This window comes from Python bivittatus, unplaced genomic scaffold, assembly GCF_059951505.1.
Source record: "Python bivittatus isolate LINGU-HERP-01145 unplaced genomic scaffold, Pbiv_v1 ctg000980_np1212, whole genome shotgun sequence".
NCBI classification, from domain to species: domain Eukaryota; kingdom Metazoa; phylum Chordata; class Lepidosauria; order Squamata; family Pythonidae; genus Python; species Python bivittatus.
The window spans coordinates 54,223,234-54,246,325 of record NW_028277125.1 but is presented as its reverse complement, the minus strand read 5'-3'; the positions used below and the strand labels follow the sequence as shown (position 1 = coordinate 54,246,325).

General features: G+C 35.0%; 1 protein-coding gene across 1 annotated transcript in view; it reads right to left on the bottom strand.

The window, feature by feature from the left end:
• Positions 1-1,396: 1,396 nt before the first annotated feature.
• ATRNL1 (attractin like 1) overlaps positions 1,397-23,092 on the bottom strand; it is a 578,187-nt gene continuing 556,491 nt past the window's right edge. Inside the window, exon 29 of the mRNA XM_088131807.1 lies at positions 1,397-3,296. Coding sequence (XP_087987933.1) covers positions 3,172-3,296 — 125 coding nt within the window. The 3' untranslated portion in view covers positions 1,397-3,171. The remainder of the gene's footprint in view (positions 3,297-23,092) is intronic.

The window sequence follows — 23,092 nt, the reverse complement described above, 5'->3', positions numbered from 1 at the left end:
TATTTTGCATTCATAAATTAGGCCTACCATGCCTGTTTATTGAGACCAAAATGGATATTCATGTGATCTACCAATGAGTAATTGAAGGTATATGTCAGCTTCTCCTTCGAATAGCTTCCTAATTTCAATTTCCATCTCAGGAATACCGAACTCTTTAGAGGTATTTGCACTTTCTGAGGTAAAATATACGATGCATCAAAAATTCAAATAGGTAGGAACAAATTAGGAAATTTACAGCCAAGTCTTTTATTTCTCGTTTGTTATTCCCTGAATAATCCCCTTACTCATCATACATGCCCATTCTAATGACATTTTTTTCTTTTACCAAATCAATATTAGCATAATAGGTTTTTTAAAAACCAAACAAAACAAAACAAGAGCCTTATCAGAGCTACAAAAGTTCATTAACTGATTTTTTTCTGATAGCAATAGCCCTCCCTCTCCCTAATTCTGGAAGTATTTATATGTAAATAAGGATATCGAATAGACTTAACACAAAATGCCTGTAGAACTGTAACCCTTTGTTTTAGAATAAGAAATTGAATTTAAAACAAAATCATCATACCTTGACAACATAACTTTAGAATAAGAATCAGTCTCCTTTTGAGAATGAAAATATTCCAACAATCATGCCAGCATAATTTATCACTGTGCAATGAATCAAAAACAGTAGAGCAATCATGATAAAATGTAACCTAATGATCTTGGATGAGAGAGAACTACATACTGTACAACAGTTCAATTTAATGGATTTCTATCTTTTTTCATAACAATCACTCCTCATCCAAATTAAGTAGTCAAATTATTTTCAAAGAGAAACACCATCAAGTCACAAACAGGCCTTTATTACTGCTACTGCACCATCTTGACATGCAAGGAACTATGTAGTCAAACTGTAAACAGTTAAATCTTTCCCCTTCCTGGAAGAAAATGAAAATATAATATAAACACCAATTATATTTGTATGCCTTTTTTAATTAACACAACTCCACCACTGGTAAGAGTTTATACCTCTGTGCATAATTACCACAATAGCAGCTCTGCAGACTAAGAACTGCTGTTCTGCTCTTCCCCGGGATTTTAACAAGTCCACTGGAACATGTAATCTGCCATTACCAGTTTTGAGTACATATCACCTTCAACTAAAATTGTACATTTAATGTACACTGCAATGTATAAGGTTAAGTAAACAAATTAAGTACTTATAGAAATAGAAATAATAGAAATAATAGTATTTCTATTATTTAAATGCATTTCATGTTTTCTAGATTTAAGACCAGGAAGCCTAAAGAATAATGTTGTCAAAACAATTAATCTCTTGCCCACCTCTGAAAGACCTTTTCTCATTAAATGTGATGTGAGTCCTCCTTATGTTTGGAGAACTGTATTGTAGCAAGGGTGGGGGATGTTGGGAGGGCGGGCAGAAGGAGACACAGGAAAATGGCAAAAATCAGATCTCCCTAATTAAATCATAAGGCCTTTCATCAACAAAAGAATGGCTGCTGAAAATATAAAGTGGATTTACAATTAAGCAGCAATTATGAAGCAGTGAAAGTATTTTATAATTATTATTCCCTTTCAAATAACTAGATAAGTGGTTCTCAGATTATGGTCTAGGGAGCACCGATGGTTCATGAGGTACTGCAGGTGAACCCTAGTGAGATCATACGGCCAAAATATTGAGACTCTGCCACATCTTATAAGATTTTGGCATTCTCACTCCAAGTTTCACAAGTTTGAAATAACCAAAAATGTTGAGTTTTGGTAATACTACAATATTTAGACATGTGATTTTAATAATTATTTTTTTTAATTTAATTTAATGTTCGGATTCTGTGGATACTATAGGAAAACATGTATGCTCTGATGCCTACAGGTACCATTTTGCTCTCCCATGGCTTATGAGGTGGCTTTTAATAAAGTAGTAGTGGAAATTGGTAAGCTAGAAAATTGTTTTCTTCTAGCTTTTGATTGGTATACAGCAATTTGGTAATGTTCTGTACCAAAATGCCATTCCAACAGCCCTCAACAAGAAAACTGTTACTAGGCCATTGGATAGTTTAATGTATGCTTTTAAAGATTATTTTAAAGGGAGAAGAATATATATTTGCTTCTAATAGAGAGAGGATTTTTAATAGCTGCAATAAAGGGGAGAATATAGCCAGAGCAACATTACTTTGTAGTGATCATGGCAATGATTTTCCCATTGGATATGAAGGCTAAAATCTGCAACTGGCTTTAAATCCATGGATTTCATTGGCCATCAGTATTACATTAATGCAGAATTCAAGGCAGTTCTATGTAGGAATATAACGTTTTTCAACTCTGCCCTCCCGAGTCTTTCAATTTTCAACATGGCTGGGGCAAGGGGAAAAAAATGGAATGGTGGTTGATACTTTGCCGCTGGATAGGCTTTTCCACACTCAGACAGCCCTTACAATGAGTTGGTTTGCTATGGAAGACAGGAATGTTCTTTCTGCTGCATTCCACATTCTGAATTCTTATACTTTATCCTGCTGTTGAAAGGTATGTTTGATAAGCATGTATCCAACTTTCTACTTATTGAAATATATGTATTTTGTTCTTGTTATATTTGCTTCACTGAAATACATTTTTGTTGTATTAGTCTAACACCTAGCTTGAGTTCTACTGTCATACCTGGGGAGTGATAATAATATTTATATCCCTAACAATGTCAGTTCCTGCTTTATTTAACTGAAGGTATCTGAATGCTGATCAAACTGAAAAACTGAGTAACCCATTACTTCTACCTATGTAATGAGTCCTTCAGAAATATTTAAATTTTCAAATATATATTTCCTTCCCCGTTATAAAGCAATTTATACTTTTCCTTTTTTTCCTGGTAGGGATAATAAGAATCATGGAGAAATATTTTTTTATATTAGTACTGATACTAGAATATTTTCTTAAAGTTCAGCCAATATATTCACATTGCCCATTAGGACACCACATTTTGGGGGCTCAGTGGGAAGAAGACATGTTAATTCATCTAAGCTTGATACTTCTTACCATCATCTTTGCCACCATCCAGAGATTGCCTCCATAAAAACTGAGGCTGTATTTTAGCTTTCAATGGAAGCTCTTAAAAAAAAAAAGGTTGGGGGGAGAAGAATAAAACATTACAGAATATACAAATGCATTCTTGTTATCTCAGACGCAAGTCCCTTGACGGGTTGAAAGGTGATGCTTTCGATTTCTGACTCCCAAACTCTTATCTTTACACTCTGAGGGCTTCTGTTGTGAAATGTCTATCAGTGCACTTGCAATTGCCAGCCCTGTAAGAAAAGATAAAAAGAACAATGTAATACCCTATTGTGAGAATATTTTCCAGCTTCCTTTAACCTTTCATGTCCAGGATGTAAATTGTGCATGTTTTGAAAACGTTTTGGAAGATTTATTTCAGTCTTTGATCAGCATAGCACCTCACCGTTACTAATTAAAGCAGCCATATCCTTTTAAAGACTTCTGTATGAGTCCTCAAAGGAGACAAGGCTAAAGCCAATGAGCTGACTGAATGGATAGTAGAGAGAAAGACTGAGTTTGTGTGAGGTCCAAAGCACTTTTTAAACAAACAGAGTTCCAGCCTATATTAATTTTTCAGTACACGTCTGTTTCTGAGTGAGAAATGAAATTTCTAACTTCACTGGAGTAATTTAACTGCAAAACAAGCTCATGAACAATGCAGTGAAAAAGCCATATTAACATTCATGTGACTTTCTGTAAACTGGGAAGTGGGAATGAATGCTATTTCACTGGAAAACAGTCATGAAGTTATTAAGATTAAAATTCCAAGTCTGGCTCTGAATTTGAATTATGCTGCCATAACTTGCTGTTCAGATCAGTGATGTGGACACCTGGCTTTCCATCATGCATGCATACAGAAATATGTTCCCCAAGGTGGGGGACATTCTCCTATTTATTTATCATACTGCTTCACATTCTATTGAACTGAATTCTGAGTTGTATTTGTCCATTCTGAGAAGGTTCCAAAGTAGAATGACTTTTCCGGTGAAATAGCTTTCTCCCAGCTTTTCAAGAGGGAGGTGGGTTGGGGAAGATTCACAAGCTGAACATTTAATGTACTATTCTTTTTTGTTGTAACTCACCAACTATACAAAAATGTACATGGCACATTCAGAGTTAATTAAATACACAGGTATAATGAAATCCTTTATTTTATTGTATTTATCAGGCCCTACTTCTGCATAATTCGGATACATAGCAAGGTAATTGGGCTAGTATTCTTGGCACAAAAGTATTCTTAATAGTATTAATGCTTGCTTTTATCGTTCAGGATGAATTTACCAGCAAATCTGTGCAAACAAATAAAGCTGTAAGAAAAAAAATATCTGCAACTTCACACACTTTTCACAAAGTAAACTGTGTCACTCCTAGCATCTGTCTGCATTGGGCATTGGGCACCCAGCATTGGGCATTGGCAACAGCAGTTGGGAATTGTACTGCAGCAATATCTAGAACTCCACAAATTGTTTACTCCTGTGTTATATCCATAATACGACTTTAAGTTGTTAAGAGGACATCAAATCTCTAATCTAGACATCAGGGCTACTGAACAAGAATTCTTACTGATCCCTGAATTCTACCTCCTGTCTTTACTCTTAGTTTAAGAAATTCATTTTATTCCCTTATATGTAACTATTTCCCTTAATATCAGCACAAAAGCCTTTCTTACTGTTGCCCTAGTGCTATACATAATAGTAGAATCTCTTTCGTGGCCAATCTCAATTATTCCCTTACAAAGAGGTATGATTTGGAAGCATGGATGGGAACATGCAACCTCAGAGCAACATATAGTCTCCAAATTCCTTTTTGCCCTTTCTAATTGACTAGGCCATTGATTTCAGCATTATGATTTCCCAATATTTTGAAATCACTTAAAATGTAGCTTATGATGTAAAATAGAATTAATGTGATTAAAAAAGAAAATCCCAATTCCATAAATCCAATTGTCTCAAGCTCCCATGCAATAGGACCTCCATCCATACTGTGCCCCTTCCCCGCTGTGCAATCCTCACCCTTGTTTATACTGTCTGGGTCCATAACAGCTCCAGTGAACAAGCCACTTTATTGTGAGTGCATTTGCTAGAAAGTAAATAGCAGGATAAGACCTGCTTGTTAAATGCAGGATTCTTCTTTAGTTATTCTGCTTCTACAACAGAATAAGTGATTCTCTAAAATAACATCAAATGACAGGGATTAAATGTGCCCCTCAGTGATCCTGGAGATGGTACTTTCTATCAAAGAAATCACTTTCTCAAATTCATATTTTCCTACAAGAGGTTTATTTGTGTGCTATTCCACTTATTTTGTTTAGGCTAGCAATTCTGAAGGAGCCATGCTTTTCAGTCTAGCATTGCATTCTGAGACCTACTGGCATGCTGGCAAAGTTCCATTAAAATCAGGTCACTCCAGAAGATCATTTCTCAAAGCATCACACAAATCATCCAAAGAAATTCACTTACTGTTTTCTCTGGGCTCAACACACTTTCTTGTTATCAAAGCAATACAATTAACAGGAGGGATCAATTCATTATTTTACACTGGCACCTAAAAGAATTTCATTTACCAAGTCAAAATGGTGCACAGATGCTGCCGGCAAGTAGAATTTACATCAAAATGCAACCAAGAGTCAATAAAAATGCTAGGACTTAAATATTTATTATATGCTTTACCTTTATTTAATAGGTTTTCCCCCCAAGACAGTTAATATTATTGGCTGGAAATGTAAATCCTATGATAGCTACCACTTATTTCCCTTATTTTCATGGCTTGTTTAATTTACTGACCCTTCACGCATTCCCCATTTGAAAATACCTTCCTTCTGAGACGACTGCTCCTATTTTTCAACATTGAAGCCATACAGTAGTGTAAAATTAACATGGTTCAATGCTGTAAGTCACCTGCCTAGTCTAGACCCTTCTCTCTATTTTGAAAATGTAGGTATTGAGGTTCATCTAGGAATGAGACCTGTTTATTGTAGCATTCCTTAATCTGGTATTCTCCAGATGTGTTGGGATTCAGTTCTCAGAATGGCTTGAAATTATGAAAGCACACTGTATGAAAGGCACCTTTTTGAAAAGATTTTAATTATCTTTTTATTTTCTTCTTTTCAATGATGGTGACATCAGGCATGTTATGAACAAGATGCCTGTCTATTTGGAACTTAAAGTCCCATAAGATCTTAACTTGCTCATTTTCCAAAACTTCTCAACTTGATGGTCCCAGTAGTTTTTACTACATTCAAATCCAAACTTCTGGCAGAGTTTCCAGTGAATTTTGGCAACTTGCTCAAGATGCTGCTTGCAGCCAGTTTGTGAAATTTTGCGGCAGCCACTGATCAAATGGTCAATTGTTTCATCTTTTTCACTACAAAGGCAACATTTACCGTTGTTTGTTACATGTTCAGTTTTTGCCTTCATGCACTTAGCTGGTAAAGCTTGTTCTTGAGCTGCTAAAATAAAGCCTTCATTCAGTTTCTTTCTTTAACACTCCTGATCTTAACCAACTCCATGTGAGTTTTTATCAGCTTTTCCTTCTATATCCTTCAAGTATCGACCATGCGTTGGCTTGTTCTTCCAATTAACAAATCAGTTTTCAAATGTTTCTTTTCTATACTCAGCCTTCACCTTTGTTGTTTTCAAAAGCTTTTCTAGATTGATTTCCTTCAGCAAGGGTTCTTGGCTTTTTTTAATGTAGTCATTCAGGCCATGCTTTTCTTCCTCCACAGTTTATTTCACCTGTAGAAGTCCTTTACCCTCTTCAGCTCTTGGGAAATACAGCTGATCAATATCACTTTTTGGGTGTAAAGCATGGTGCATTGTCATTCGTTTTCTTGTTTTCTGATCCAAATTACCAAGTTCCATCTGGCTACACTCAACTATTCCTGCTGTATATTGAATAAGAGGAACTGCCCATGTATTAATTGCTTTGATGATGTTTCCACATTTAGCTTTGACTTCAAAAATTTCTGAACTTGTTTTATATACTTGGTAGAAATACTTTCCTTGGTTTGATTCTGTAATAAATTGGGACTACAAAACTCCCAAATATTGTAGTCTTCTTCTGGTGCTACTGCTGTTATCAAATCTTCATTGTCAAGCTGTATTCCAACATCTTCAACAATTTTGCCTGCCTTTATGGCTTTGGTTGCACACTTGTTGATGTCAAATTGCATTCCAATATCTTTACTGAATTCTTTTATGCTTTTTAATAAGGAATCTAGTTCAGCCTTTGTTTTTCCAAATAATTTTAAATCATCCATATAGAATAAATGCAAAATTCTTTACTCCTTTTTTGGCCAATTCATATCCAAAGTTTGTCTTGTTCAAAATTGTTGTTAGTGGGGCCATTGATAGTATAAAAAGTAAAGGTGATAATGAAAATTGGAAAATTCCACATTTAATTTTGACTTCTCCTAGCTCTTCCCCATCAACTTTGTTCACCAAAACTTCATTGATGTATTCATAAATGGCTGAATGTTTCTGCTGATTCCAAAAATTTCAAGACATATCTCAATCCAGCTAAATGAAACAGAATTGAATGCCTTTTTATTGTCTATCCAAGCCATAAGTAAATTTGTTCTTTTCTTCTGAATTCTTCAAAACCAACTTGTTAATCAATAACTGGTCCTTCATTCCTCTCACATTTTTGCAGCACCCTTTTTGTTCTACAGGGAGTAAATCATTCCTTTTCAAATAGCTGTAGAATTGATTTGCAATTATGCCTGTAAGTAGCTAGTATGCTATTGGCAAACAGGATATAGGACTCATTTCCTATAGTTTCCAGACTAATTTCCCTTCTCCTTATCCATCTAAATTAGGAATGTCCTTCTGCTCATTTTCTGGTGTTTCCAAAGCCCTATTCATCTGGTCTGCCAACCTCAAGTGTAGACTTGTTGCTGAGGATGATGATTAATATTATCATTATTTACAAAAATGGGTCTGGTTATTTTGATGAACTTTGCCCAAAGAGCAAGCAATACTTTTTTCCAAATGCTTACATACAAACATTAAAAGTGTGCCCAATAAAATAAGTCAGTGGAAAAGGAAATTTATTATTAATAATAAATAATGTTGCATGCATTGGAACAGAGGGAAAAACAGTATTATTTAGGTTACACACAGAAATATTACAGTCATCCTGAAAGACAATATAATGGTAATAGTTGAACAGTGAATCTCTAGCTGTAAAATTACTTGTGTGCTTGTATTTGTGTGATGTTTATTTTATTTATAGCAATTATGTAGAACAATTAATAAGTACAGAAATAAAATGTACCACATCAAAGCAGATTGCTTTGTAAAATGTGTGCAATTTAAGTATAAGTACAACATTGAAAATTTCATTAGAACAATAGGCTCTGAAAGTGGATTCATTTTGAAGTAGTCTTTCCTTTCCCAAACTTTTGCAAAAGAAAGGCAGCATTATACATTTTATTTTTTTTCCCTAGCAAAACAGCTTCATTAGGCATGAAAGGTTAATTGTAGCCTTAAATGCAATTCAAGCAACAACACACAAGTCTGTGGTGAATGGAGCAGCTTGACAGAAGAAGCAGCATGCTATAAACTGTTTGCCCCGCTGAAATGTTTTACTACCTCATTTACTAACTGTCTCCTTTTACTGCTTGTATTCGTAGTTCTTTTAAACCTTTAATAGCTACAATTTTATTTCAGTGTAATCAGATTTAAATAGAAATACCATGGCTGAGGATATTTAAATGTTTTCCTCCCTTGCTGTTTTATACAGATAGACACTAACTGATGCAAGGCCACATTATCTTCCAGAAGAAGAAGCCAACATTTTATACTTCAGCCTTATTTGGTGGCAGGGAAATGCAAGTTTTTCCCTTTCTGCCATTGTTCATTTTAATTAAAAATTTATCAAGTTCACATTTCTCTCCTTTGTTCGACTGAAGGATGTTAAAGATGACCTGCTAGGTTTGGTTAGGAAGATAATTGCAATACAATTTTCCCCTTTAAATATATATTATTGTAACATATCATTCTGGACAGATAACTTTATTAGATTAGATTACATTTCAGGCATTTTCACATTGTTATGCAGAATCTGAACATTCACAATACAGAATGCAGCTATAATAAAGCACACATTGGCACAGACTGTTTTATGCCTTTTAACCAAAAGAAAAGAGAATTGCCATCAAGAAATTAAATGAAATAATTAAGAAGAACTGCAGTGCAGGCAAGCTGAAAAGAGGAAAGCTGCTCCCATAATGCTATGTGAAAATCAAATGCTTCACCCATCAAAAGTGTTACATCATTACTGCCATTTTTCATTTTATTTTCCCTGCTCTAAAAGCTATTGTAACATGGACAGTAAACTAAATGTAGCTGCATTAGTGCTGTGAACTCATTACTCAGGATATTACTATCAGGAATCCCAGTGTCCCTGAAAGTTAATGCAACAGTTTTAAAACCCACTGAGAAAATGATGGAAATTAAAATGCCTAATCTGTGGTTAACACAGATCACCATAGAGCTCAATAAGTATATCTTCATCTTTATCTCATCAGCACTATTTATAATTACATGCTGCTCCCTTTTTTTAGTGCATCCTCTCATTTATTATCAACATTTCACTGCACTAAAGCACTCTGCAGGCACATATGAAAATATCCTGGTTCATCAGTTTTCAACCATTTATAGCAGTGTCCACACTTCATTCATTCATTCATTCATTCATTCATTCATTCATTCATTCATTCAACCCATTGTTTTCTGGAGTAAAATTGAAGTGCATAGTCAAACCAGAGGTCCACACCCATTTCTCATCCTCACTCTGGATTTTTCATGTTGCACTGAACAAAGTTTTATCCACTTCCACTTAGTTCAGCTAAGCTTACTTGGAAACAAATAACTTTGAAGCTGATTGAGGAACTCCTATGCTTTCCTACTGTCCTTTGTTGCAAGCCATGGTATTCCCTATGTTACTCCATGGAAGTAAAAGTTATACTTTGAAGAAGCAGGATAGGAAGAGTATTGATGCTTTTGAATGTTGGTGTTGGAGAAGACTCTGGATAGCCAAGTAAACAAACATATGGATCATTGAACAAATCAAGCCAGAGTTCTCACTTGAGGCACAAATGAACAGGCTCAAATTAACCTACTTTAGACACATTATGAGAAGACCTAGGTCTCTAGTGTTAGCCCTTCAAAGTATTCCAGATAAGAAGCACAACCAGGAGCATTACCGCTACCTTGATTGAAAGGTTACATTAAACAGAATCTTGCAAGACTGAAAGTATTTATTCCCTCCTCACTTTTTAGTCTCTAGAAAACTAGGGAAGGTCCCTTCTGAAACGCTTCCCATTCTTTTCCCTCTCCTGGGGACTGAGCTGCCTCTTATCAGATCATTGCTCTGGCTGTGGGTCTTCTCCTGTTTCCCAAGGTCATTCCCACATACCATCACACTAGAGAAGGGTGTAATACTGGGAAAGGTGGAAGGAAAGAGAAGAGGATGGCCAGCAGCAGGATAGACTCAGTCACAGTGGTGATGGGTGCACTGTTGGAAGACCTGAAAAACCAGGATAGGGACATGGAGAAGATCTATCTATATGGTTGTTAAGAGTCAAGACTGACTTGATGGCACAATTAGTTCTTACAAGTGGAACTCTTTCCCTAAGACATCACTTGTTCCTCTGGATAACTCCATATATAGACTTATCAATTATATACAATAGGTGTCCTTTAATTTTATGGGACAAGTAAATTTGTGTTGGGCATACACACATTACATGAAAAGAACTGCTACCACAACTCTTATCTCTAAATCTGTAACAAAATAAACATGATCTCTTTTAGAGACAATAGTGTATATAGAATTATAAACTGAGAATTCTAGAAGCAATTTTTGTTCAAGTCACTATTTAATATTGAACCTAGCTTCATAAAAATTCAATTACAGGAGCTTTTCTTGAGCATAGATATTTAACGCATGATAGATCTTTTCTACCTATATAATCACTTTCCATTTTTAAAGGGTGTCTATTCATTAATAGAGAATAGTTAATCATAAGAAAACATATTTCCACACTCATCCTACTGCTGTCATTCTAATTTGCTTTTCAGAAAATTCTTATTGATTTGTGACTTTACAAGTAGATGGTATAATTCATTAATTACATATGCAACCTGAGAGATGTTCATGGCAGAACATAACTAAATGAAAATAGTGACACTCCTGCAAGATTACTGCTTTGCAAGTTCTATTCTTCATCAGATCCTGTTTTCTGCTATTAAATTACTATCAGTACATTCAGATCAGTAAGAATACATTATTAGTATTGAACTGGAGACAAGGTTTAACTAGAAAGTTAGGAATTGTATCCCTCCTACCTTTCAGCACATTCAAATCCATGAGCATTTGTAGAATAATGGTGGCAAAAGGAAATAAATGACAAAATGTGCATGATGGCGTCAGATGTTAGGATGCAAGTTTTCATGATGACATAATTATGTATATTTCATCATTTTGGTGTCAACACAGTTTGTTGTTCAAATCTTTTCATTGGAATACATTTTAAAAGCGTGTATAGGCAAAACTTTTACAAGCATGCAGACCTACATTTTTTAATAGTTATAGTTGATTCTGACTATGAGCAATAACTAAAAAGAATGGGCTAGGTTTATTTTAAAATGTAACCATAAAATTATAATTTCAATAAAAATGGTGGATGATTTAAAGGGGGTGGGGTGGGGGATGTCAATGTCCATGAGATAAAACATACACACCATCTAGACTGTATATATGTTATGACCATGATTTAGAATGGACACTTCATACTATTTTCAAAAACAGATAAAATTAGAGCATTTAGTCTATAACTTTATAAATCTAATTCTGCTAGACTCTCTCATGTTAATCAAAGTCAAGTACTCACAGAGAAATGTCACACACATTAAACAAATGATAGTCCTTGAATCACAAAAGTTAGGTCTTTATTTTATCCAGACCTTTTCATTCATATTTTCTATTTTATCTGTTGTAACGGAAACTGAAGACTTTCCAAAATAATAATAATTAAAAAAGTGTTCTCTGTAGCGTATTAAGTGTTATATTTTGAAAAATACAGATTTAAAATGCAGTCTGTTGGTACTTCACTACTATTCACCTCAGTTTTCCACCTAAAAGGTGGGAATAATACAGAGAAGAAGGTTTGTGAAGGTATGTGAGATAAGGACTGCCATGGCTACAGAGTTAAACCACTGTGGAAATTATCAGTAATAATAAAATTTGATACAATTGTTTTTGCTAGAAATGCCAGAGAGGGCTTTGTCATACTTTTCTTTCTTTTTGTTTTTGCTAGTATTCTTGACACAACTCTGTAAAACTGATCTTTGATTCTCTTCTGTACAAAACCTGTCATTTCAGAAGAGGCTCACAATGTTACATGCTCAATGTGAGATATGACCAAAGCATCCTCATCTTTGTGCTGATATCATGGTTGGGTTTTGACAACCTTTTCCTAGCAGCTTAGCAAAAAACAAACAAACCAGATTGGAAATGTAAATTCCCCATTTGATATTGCTGCAGACACTTTTTGATTCCTTATTATATAACCTGCTCTTGGCAGAATGTGCTGACCTCTTTGTCAGAACATCCTTATACCCTTCAATTTGTTTCCTCTTCCACTACAGAGCCCAACTCTTTATTAGGCCCATGAAGAAAAGAATCTCCCCTTACAGGAATCTGCCATCAAGCAACACCTGATGAAGTGAGAGGGCTAGGTGTATTAAAATATAACCAATGTAATATACTATTATAATTTTCAGACTGTCTTTTTCATTGAACACAACTTGGAAAGAGATTTGTAAATGGAACTATTATTAATTATCTGTGATTCTTACCTGAACTAAAGTTGCCAGTTCCTGAAAGGTATTATTCAGAGATATGGGAAAGTCTAGAGCTGGTGCCCAGCAAGGCAGATAGCATAAGTTTTCTAAGACTTTTGCTATCGAGCAGTTGTTCCATATATGATTGAAAGTTGATCCCAGTTAATTCTGCATGGGTTACAACTGTGTTGCAAGACCAAAGACCTTAAGGTGAGTATGCTGCATAGTGAGCTACTGTTCAGTATACATATGTGTGTGCATAAGTCCATTTATAAAAGGGAACTACATCTAAAAGATTTGTGCATTGGATAAAACAAACATTTTAAGTCAAATGAACTCATAGAAAGAACTAAATCAATAGATAGCAGAGTAGTCCCTCTCACTCCCCAGCACTTGGGGTATTTGAATTGACAAACACTCAGAACTGCCTGCTCCTCAAGGCTCTCAGCACCACATAAGCCCACTGCCTTACCCAGCTCTTATGTAAAGAGAAAACTCCTTAGAGAAAGAAAAGAAACTGGAAATAGAGATACTGGTACCCTGTACACTAATTGCAGTCAAGGAAAAGGTCCAGTTGCTGGGGGGAAAAAAAAAAAAAAGGCATTCGGTATGTCTATTTCTTTCATCTGCCCTCCTATACCCCAAAATTGTGTGTGCGTATATGTATGTATGTATGTGTATGTATGTATGTGTGTGTGTGTTTATGTATGTATGTATGTATGTATGTGTATGTATGTATGTATGTATGTGTATGTATGTGTATATATATATATATATATATATATATATATATATATGCAAAATAATAATTAAAAAATTAAAAACAGAAAACCAAATGAATGCAGGAAAAGCTACTTTTATCATCTGGAAGTCCCCAAACGAAAAATAAATGTAAATCACTTCTTTTAGAGAAAAGGACAGAGCCAGCCAATATGATAGTTAATAGAAAAAGGGAAAGCAAAATGCACATGTGGAAAGCTAATGGAGACTTAAGGAACTGAATTGAGAGGAAGAATGTTCAGGGTAACAATTATGAATCATTTCTCTTTACCTTCCTTAGTTTCTGCCTTTCAATGTCTTGGTGTTTTGAATGATGACTTCTTTGCATCTAAAAGACATTTGTTATTGGAAACCACTGATCAAGGCTAATTGTAATCTAATTAGCACAGTCAGTGCCAGCTTTTATGTAAGAGTAGTTGGGTAAGCCTTGTTGCTAACCAACAGCCAAGATGCATGACCACATCTATTTTAGCTTTATTTCCATTGCTATGCCTAGACACTAAAATTCTCTTCTAAAGCTTGCTTTCAAATGTGTAAGGATGAGTTGACCCTTGTTCTCATCTTACATATTCCAATATAATTCTTGACTGCTGATATATTCTCAAATGGTTTGTGCTTAGACTTGCAGCTTTAAAAAAGAGTTGCATGATAGAAATTTTGTAGTTTGCATTTTAGAGTTATATTTTTCTTACAATCCAGAAATTTCAGTTGGTGATGAATATTGTGGAGTTACACTGAAATTCTGGTACGCTTGTTTATTCAAAAATTAATGCTTTATTCTAACTGCTGGATATAACCATAATGCATTCTAACCCATACATTACATGTAGTGAAACTGAGTAACTACAGGAACAAAAAAGCTTTTTTGTTTTTTGCTGGTATTGCTAGCATTCTGCTGCAATATATCAATTTTTTACCTTTAGACTTGTTTTAAGCAGAATGTCAGTTATTCAGTATCCAGGAGAATTCTGCAATTAAATATTCATTGGATCCCTGATTCTGCTGTAATTAAACACCATGCCAAATACACTGTGTGCACAATTATTAGGCAAGTGAGTATTTTGACCATATTATCATTTTTATGCATATTTTCCACCTCCAAGCTGTATAAACCTGAATGCTTATTGGATATAAGCATATCAGGTGATGTGTATTTGTGTAATGAGGGAGGGTGTGGCCTAAGGAGATCAATGCCCTATATCAAGGTGTGCATAATTATTAGGCAGCTTCTTTTCCTCAGGCAAAATGGGCCAAAAAAGAGATGTAACTGACTCTGAAAAGTCAAAAATTGTAAGAAGTCTTTCAGAGGGATGCAGCACTCTTGAAATTGCTAAGATATTGGGGCGTGACCACAGAACCATCAAACGTTTTGTTGCAAATAGTCAACAGGGTCGCAAGAAACGTGTTGAGAAAAAAAGATGCAAATTAACTGCCAAAGCTTTGAGAAGAATTAAATGTGACGCTACCAGGAACACTACCATTATCCTCCAGTACTGTTATATTCCAGAACTGCAACCTACCTGGAGTGCCCAGAAGTACAAGGTGTTCAGTGCTCAGAGACATGGCCAAGATAAGGAAGGCTGAAACTCGACCACCACTGAACAAGACACATAAGTTGAAATGGCAAGACTGGGCCAAGAAACATCTGAAGACAGGTTTTTCAAAGGTTTTATGGACTGATGAGATGAGAGTGACTCTTGACGGACCAGATGGATGGGCCCGTAGCTGGATCAGTAATGGGCACAGAGCTCCACTTCGACTCAGACACCAGCAACGTGGAGGTGGGGTACTGGTATGGGCTGGTATTATTACAGATGAGATAGTTGGACCTTTTCGGGTTGAAGATGGACTCAAAATCAACTCCCAAACCTACTGCCAGTTTTTAGAAGACACTTTCTTCAAGCAGTGGTACAGGAAAAAGTCTGCATCTTTCAAGAAGACCATGATGTTTATGCAGGACAGTGCTCCATCACATGCATCGAAGTAGTCCACTGCATGGCTAGCCAGTAAAGACCTCAAAGATGAAAGAATAATGACATGCCCCCCTTCCTCACTTGACCTAAACCCTATTGAGAACTTGTGGACCCTTCTCAAATGGGAGATTTACGGTGAAGGAAAACAGTACACCTCTCTGAACAGTGTCTGGGAGAGACACTGTTGCTGCTGCACAAAAAGTTGATCGTCAACAGATCAAGAAACTGACAGACTCCATGAATGGAAGGCTTATGACTGTTATTGCAAAGAAGGGTGGGTATATTGGTCACTGATTTTTTGTTTGAAATGTCAGAAATGTTTATTTATAAATTTTGAGTTGTTTATTATTCTCACTTTAACAGATGAAAATAAATGAGTGAGATGGGGGAATTTTCGTTTTTCATTTAGTTGCATAATAATTCTGCAAACTAATAGTTGCCCAATAATTGTGCACATATAGATATGCTCCTAAGAAAGCCAAAACCTCACTTTTACTTTCTTAAATATTCAGGTTTGAGGTTTATTAATACTTTGGATTGACCAAGAGCACTGCAATTGTTCAGTAATGAAATTCATCCTCAAAAATACAACTTGCCTAATAATTGTGCATGCAGTGTAAACTATATTTGTGATTATGTTCAAGATTTAGTCAACCAACTCCTAGATCTCTGAAATATTAACTGTCTGACAGTTTCAGGCTTCCCAACATTTGTAATGCTCAGCTATTCACATTATTTAAGTACACACATTAACATAGTACTTTTAAGGGAAAGAGAGAAAGAGAGAGAAGTAAAGGAATACATTTAGAGTAGGTCTATTGAAAATACTGGTGCAACTTCACCAGCACATTGATTTTACTTAACCCTGAAGAATTTCACTTATAAATGTGAATCACATGAATGTTTTCCATCAAGTGAGCTAATCTAGAGAATAATAAATAATAGGGGAAAAAATCTGGAATCTTATACTGACAAATTATAGAGGATTCTTTGATACTGACAAACGATATATCCACTTTTGAAATGTGTTTTTTCCCCCTTCTGTTTCTACTATATAGCATTATGCATCCCATGTATAATTCCAAATTATAAACTACCTCTCAGCTACTCCTCATTTATCAACTATACTGATTACTACCTAATAGGTTTTTTTTTCTCTTAGGTTTTTGTTTTAATCATTACATTCTTACTTTGTTGTATGCATCATACATTTTAAGGCTGATCACTGACTACTGGCTCTATAGAACAGATCGATTTTTCCCTTTATCACTATCATGGCCTCTCCTTTGACTCAGCACTAGTAAGTTGATAACACTGTGATACTTGCAGTAGAATGAAAAGAAAAGCTTGATGAATGGGGAAAAACATGTTTGATTCATTTTCCTAATAATAGCTTAATGACAACCATAAACACATGGAGCTAACAAGATTAGATCACAAACAGCAGCACACAGAGAGAAACAGAGAAATTCTAATGAGGAAAAAAGCTGAAATGAAATCTGCCCAGAACTTTGTTCACATATTTTCAGGAGAATAATTTAGACATGTCTAATTTTACCTGCAAGGAACTTCTCAGAATTTGTGACTGTGATATACTTGCCTTTTGTATGAAATGGTTCCGACACCATTTAAATAAAACAGGATATATTTTATTAAGCAATAATCTATTATTAAATAAAACACATAAAACATATTATATGTTGATTAAACAATAACATATTTATTAAACTATATGCACCATATAGTTACATAAAAGGAGACACTCAGATAATACAGTATATACTGTTTCTTTTAAATTTAAACTCACTGTTCATATGAAAGCAAAGACTGGATTCAGTAGAAGACAAAGAAAACAGACACACAGATGCTTGGTGGAAACTCCCTTCTGAATCCTGAGGCCAAATCAGATATCCAGGAAACAGAGTTCAGGAGCTGACTTTTCCCCCCACTGTACAATATCTGTACAATATCTCTTATACCCCATATGATAGTATCCAAATGTCACTTCCCAGAATTCATATGTACAAATTATGCTAATATTCTCTAATCCCCACTGAGCCTAAGTATGTGCCAACACCATCAAATTTGCACTAACTTTATTAGGATATGTGGTGGATGGCCTACTCTAATATGGCCTTTTTAGTCAATTGGGGCACAATTTGCATTTAAGTACCAAGAACGACAAAACCTCTTTGCAAAGTTTAAGAGATGGGCGGTGACAAATTTGATATATAAATAAATAAAAATAAATAAATAGTATACTTGAAGAAGTGTCTTCCTCTTGATCTCCATGAACAATCTAAAAAATTTGTTAGCTCAGCTGCATGAGCCCATTTTTGTGTCTGTCTTTATATATGAATCAGTTTAGTTTTCTCCTCAGTATACTATACAATATCGAGATAAGAAGTAGATGGAATCTGTTCGTCATCTTGCTTGTGCAATTATGCAGTTTTGAGTGTCTGCATGTGGGCCATATTGGCAATGATAGGGTCATTTTTTTCTGTTTTGCTAAAGAAACTGAAGATGTGCTTCACATTATTTTACTTTAATTACAAAACGTTTTTATATATAATTTAACTGCATGAATCAATCTTTTATTTCTTTTTCTTTTTTGGTCTTCCTTTATTTCCCCTCCTTTATCCTTCTTCATTTTATGTTTTCCTCCTTGACAGATGCTTTTTTCTCATTCCAAACATTTTTTTTGGTTACAATTTTAGTAGCAACCTTGAAAACCTGAATATAAATATTTAGTCTTGCAACGAGGATCTAAGAAATTGAAAGGTGAGTTTCCATGGATCCAAAGGTGTTAAGTATTCTATTAGTAATGCCCAAAGAAAATATCTGTCTTTAATATTGTGAAATTTTCAGATTTAATTGCTGTGATTCATTAAGGAGTCGTATGCAAGTGTTTAAAAAATAGGGATAAAATGTAAAGATGTGATGACTACATGCCAGCTCCTCGCCTAGTGTTTCTGATCCAATGCCCCAGCTTCCTATGATGATTACCCAGAGTTTCTGTTTGCCTAGATGATTCTAAGTATATCAGTTGTATCATCCAGCAATGCTGGAGGGATGTGGGTGGAGCTGGCACAGAGATGGAAGTTTGGGGCACAATTGGTTTACATGTCTTTACCATGTTTTATGCTTACATTTCCTCATTGGAAAAGTTGTAAGATTAGAACATGTTTCTAAAGAAACCTCTTGTGAAAATCAATATTGGGTAGGGTTTTTAAAAAAATGTTATGGATATTAAATCTTAATGTTATAAATCATGCACTTTGTTCTCAATTCTTCATATCTATTGGAAATTACATGAAGAAAAACATGGAAAAGGAACATTTTCTAATCTGCATCCGCTCTATCATCTTTTTTCACCTGTCTACGGGAAACAATTTTTGGAACAATCTATGCACGCAAAGGATGGGTGACACAGGTGGAGTACAAATCTTCATTCTCTGAGTTTCAAATTATACTTGGAATCCATTTCATCTTTGAATTGCAGAGAATTTATTTTAAAAAAGAAACTTATTTCTCCTATTTTGAGCATTCTCACAGCCATTACAGCATAATGCTCTAGTATAATGCACATTTACAAACTAAGAAAAAGGCATATCCATCATGCAGGATATGTGAACATTTCCTTAGAGCAATCCATTTAATTTGGGGGCTCAGAACACTGTAGGAATAAAACAATAATCCAAGATAAGAATTCACTATCAATTCTGTAGACTTACTGCTGACACTTTTGGGGTTTTCAGCAGAATAGGAAATTGATATATTGAATCATTTGCAGACCACAAGTCTAGAGACAGATTATTGTTATAATGAGTGCACGAAGGCTGAATTACCACTCTGCTAAAGTAAATACTGAAAACTCTAACTGCTGGAAAGACTCTCCCTTTGATGATGGACTTCTAGTTCATAGTAATTAATATTTAGATTATTCTAAAGACAATCTGGAGTATCCAAATAAGTACTGTATACCTAATTTCCCTATTTCCAATTTAAACTCAACATATATTATAATATATGCCAGAAGGACATTTTATAATCACTAGGTTATAGTGTTAGATTCACACTAAATTAGTTTAATACATCCCTTTGAAACTTAAATTAATAGTAATTAAACACAACTAACTTATGCCTAAATCCAGTCTTAGACATACTGTATATATTTCCTTTGTTCATTCTTTGGGGTATTGCAGAGAATCTATTTGCCCCACTACCTTTTCTCCATGCACCTTTTCTTTCTGATGGTATTTAAACTTCTACCTGCTTATTTCACATATAAGAGTGATAAACTAACTTAACTTCTAAGCAAAGAGCTCTTGCAGAAACTGTGCAGCAGTTTCTATGGCTTGTAAGATACATTTTGGAGATTCCTCTTCTAAAATAAATTATTCTTTGTTAATGTTACGAGTCCTCAGAAAGTAATATATTAACTGGCCTACAGTTTGAGCCTGGATTAATCTCTGCCTTCTTTAACACTGCTTCATATACCTTGCTTTTCAGCAAGAAAATAATTGGATGTACATATTTCCATTTAAGACCAGTCCGTATTAAAGGCACAAGGTTTGCTTTTGCTTTAGAGATTATTTTTTCAGGAGAAATTGATCTGGCAATGTATTACACAACCATATCCTTCTATGCTCCTGGGAAGGCTTAAAAAAAAAAACACCTTGCTTAGCATTTCAAATACTGTCCTAATTTAAATTAGATTTTATTTTTAATATGTCTTTCTTCAAACTTATTTGCACTAATCCAGTCTTTCAATATCTTATTAGCCCAACTGTCCAAAGAAGAGATGTGCTTGGTGGAGCAATAATAAATACTGAAGGAACAACATACAACATATAAAAGTAATTCATTTTTCTCTTCATTTAGTTCAAAAATTCTAGCTTTTATTGTGGCCTATTGTTCAAATATGTTCAATTCACATGTATATCAAGAAGTTCAGTTGCTACATGGCTAGTGAATTGAATTTTGTGAATTTGAAAAGAAATGTCAATTAAATGGGAAGCCCAGTTGTATATTTAACAACTATTGGTTATGTTTACAATACCTTTAGAGTGGGTCCCTATGTATATATGCCAATCAATAACTAGAGAAACATGTAATGAACCAGCCTTCCCTAAATTGGCAGTGTTCATCTGAGTCGGGATTAAAAGTCCTAGAACACCCAGGAAGAGTAGGTTTGAGACGTAACAGTTCCCATAGAACTGGAGGCCACAGGGTATACTATAGTGGTATATTGGGACTATACCTGACCTGATTCAGATCCAGCCCTGACTTGTATGTATCCATTGTTTCAAAGGGGCAGATCCTTTCTTTATGTATTTGATAATACAATCTGTATTTGACAAGTAAAGTATAGAACATACTTCACTACATGAGATAATATACAAGATATCAGGCTGAATGACTAACAGATATGATTCCAATCCTTTCCACAAATCCATTAGTACACAGATTTAAGCAACTATAGAGGTTTGTGTATGAATATTGTGCTGGTATTAAGTAATTGGAAATATGATATATGATGCTATAAGGTTCACAAGGAAGTTTGGAGAAATCTAAAAGGATGATATAGAAGAGAGAAGAACAATAATTAAGATTGTTTATGGCAACTTTGATTTGCCTTGATGATACAGAGATGACATGATTTGCACTGATGATCTGTTTCTGTCACTTCATAGCCCCTCCAGCACTTACAAAGCCAGAAGGGGCTTGTCTTCACAAACACTTCTTTTGGCCACTGCAAGAAGGCTACAGAGGAAGGCAAAAGAAAACAACCTGGCGATTTTGCACTGTTTTTTAAAGCACAGGAAACACATTGCTCAGTGAAACAGCTTGGTGAAGATGCTTCACTTCAAGCTCTGTTGAAGTCAATTTGGAGAACTGTACAGCTGTACTAATAATTCACAATTTTATTGTGGGTGTTGGCAGTTTCCCTACGCATAGCTATGCAAGTTGGCTCTAGGGCCTGTGAAGCACCACTTAGTAAACCAAGGCTGCAAATGGAGTTTACTCTGCTTTTTCTAGAGCACCCTCTACTTTCATTGTTTTTCTTCTCCTACTTGACTATGCTGGGAACATTTTTTAAAAAAATGATAAAACAGTATATGAAATTCGTATACAAATAAATAAATGGAAACCCATGCACCAGTGACCAGCCAGTAAACAATGAACTTATCATCACATTTTGACTGAAACTACATGGGAAGAATCAGTCACCATTTACCAGAACCATTCTTACTAGCAATATAGTAAAGACTGGGCCTGAAACTTTTCTGGAGTAGTGCCAAACTATTTGTGAACTTGATGCATCATAATGAAATGTCATAAATAGCTATTGCATGATTTGTAGTTGTCTTTTTTCCATAGGAAGAGAGTACACATTTGTGAGCTATTTGTATTATATTCAGAACTGGCTGAGATGTGGACATCCCACACACTCCTTCATAAGATCACATCAAATCTGAAAGGAATTAGTCTGGCATGTGATGCAGCCCACGAAATTTGAGCAGTCTTCTGTTTCCTAACTTACAGTGTTTATTTTGGTACGGGTATGTAAATTCATAACAAAAGTCATCTTATGAAGCCTGAAGGCATCTGCAGGTGCAGTCTGGCATTTGTTCTATTAAAATTCTTGGAAGAGATCAGACATACACTAATCAGTATTTTAAAATGGACATGTCCCGAGGAGTTTTATTTTAAATGGTTATATTCTTCATGGTTGACACAAGGCACATGAGCTTAGCTTAGTATGGTGTGTCTGTATCCAAATACACACTATGAAATAAATATAACTTCTATAATAGTCCAGAAAGTAAGTCTCAACATCACCTAATAAAGCATATACAATGAGTTTTTATTCTAACTAAAGTGGCTTGGGATGTGATATAAAAATTGCAATATTTATCATTTCTGATCACAGAACACAACTACCCCCCAAAGCAAGTCCCCCAACCTTCTTAAATGTTTATTAGTAAATCAGTGGCATGTTCTTGTCCCTTATATTAAAACAAAAAAAATGCTTTAAAAACAAGGAAAAGAATTGCTTTCAAGCTAGGGGTCCTGCATGTGGCAATTATATCGTTACACCATATCTAGCAAGACACACCTCCAGAGATCCCCATTATATCAGAATGCACACATATTTGACCTACGACCTAATCTTTTCTACCTCTAGTGAGAAAGCCCAGGAGAGCTAAGCAAACACAAATCCTTTCTTGTGAAGTTAAATAGCAAGGAATAAGGTTGCTAGAGGCTTTTTGTTCTTTGAATCATTCTGAGAACTGTGATTGGTGACTATAGGGAAGAAAAAAAGTTACAGTCACTCTGGGTTGTGGGGTAAAATCTAGGATTCAGGAAGGAATCCAACAAACCTTCATTTCTAAGGGACAAATACAGTGAGTAACTGGAAACAGTGAGTCAGAGTTTCTA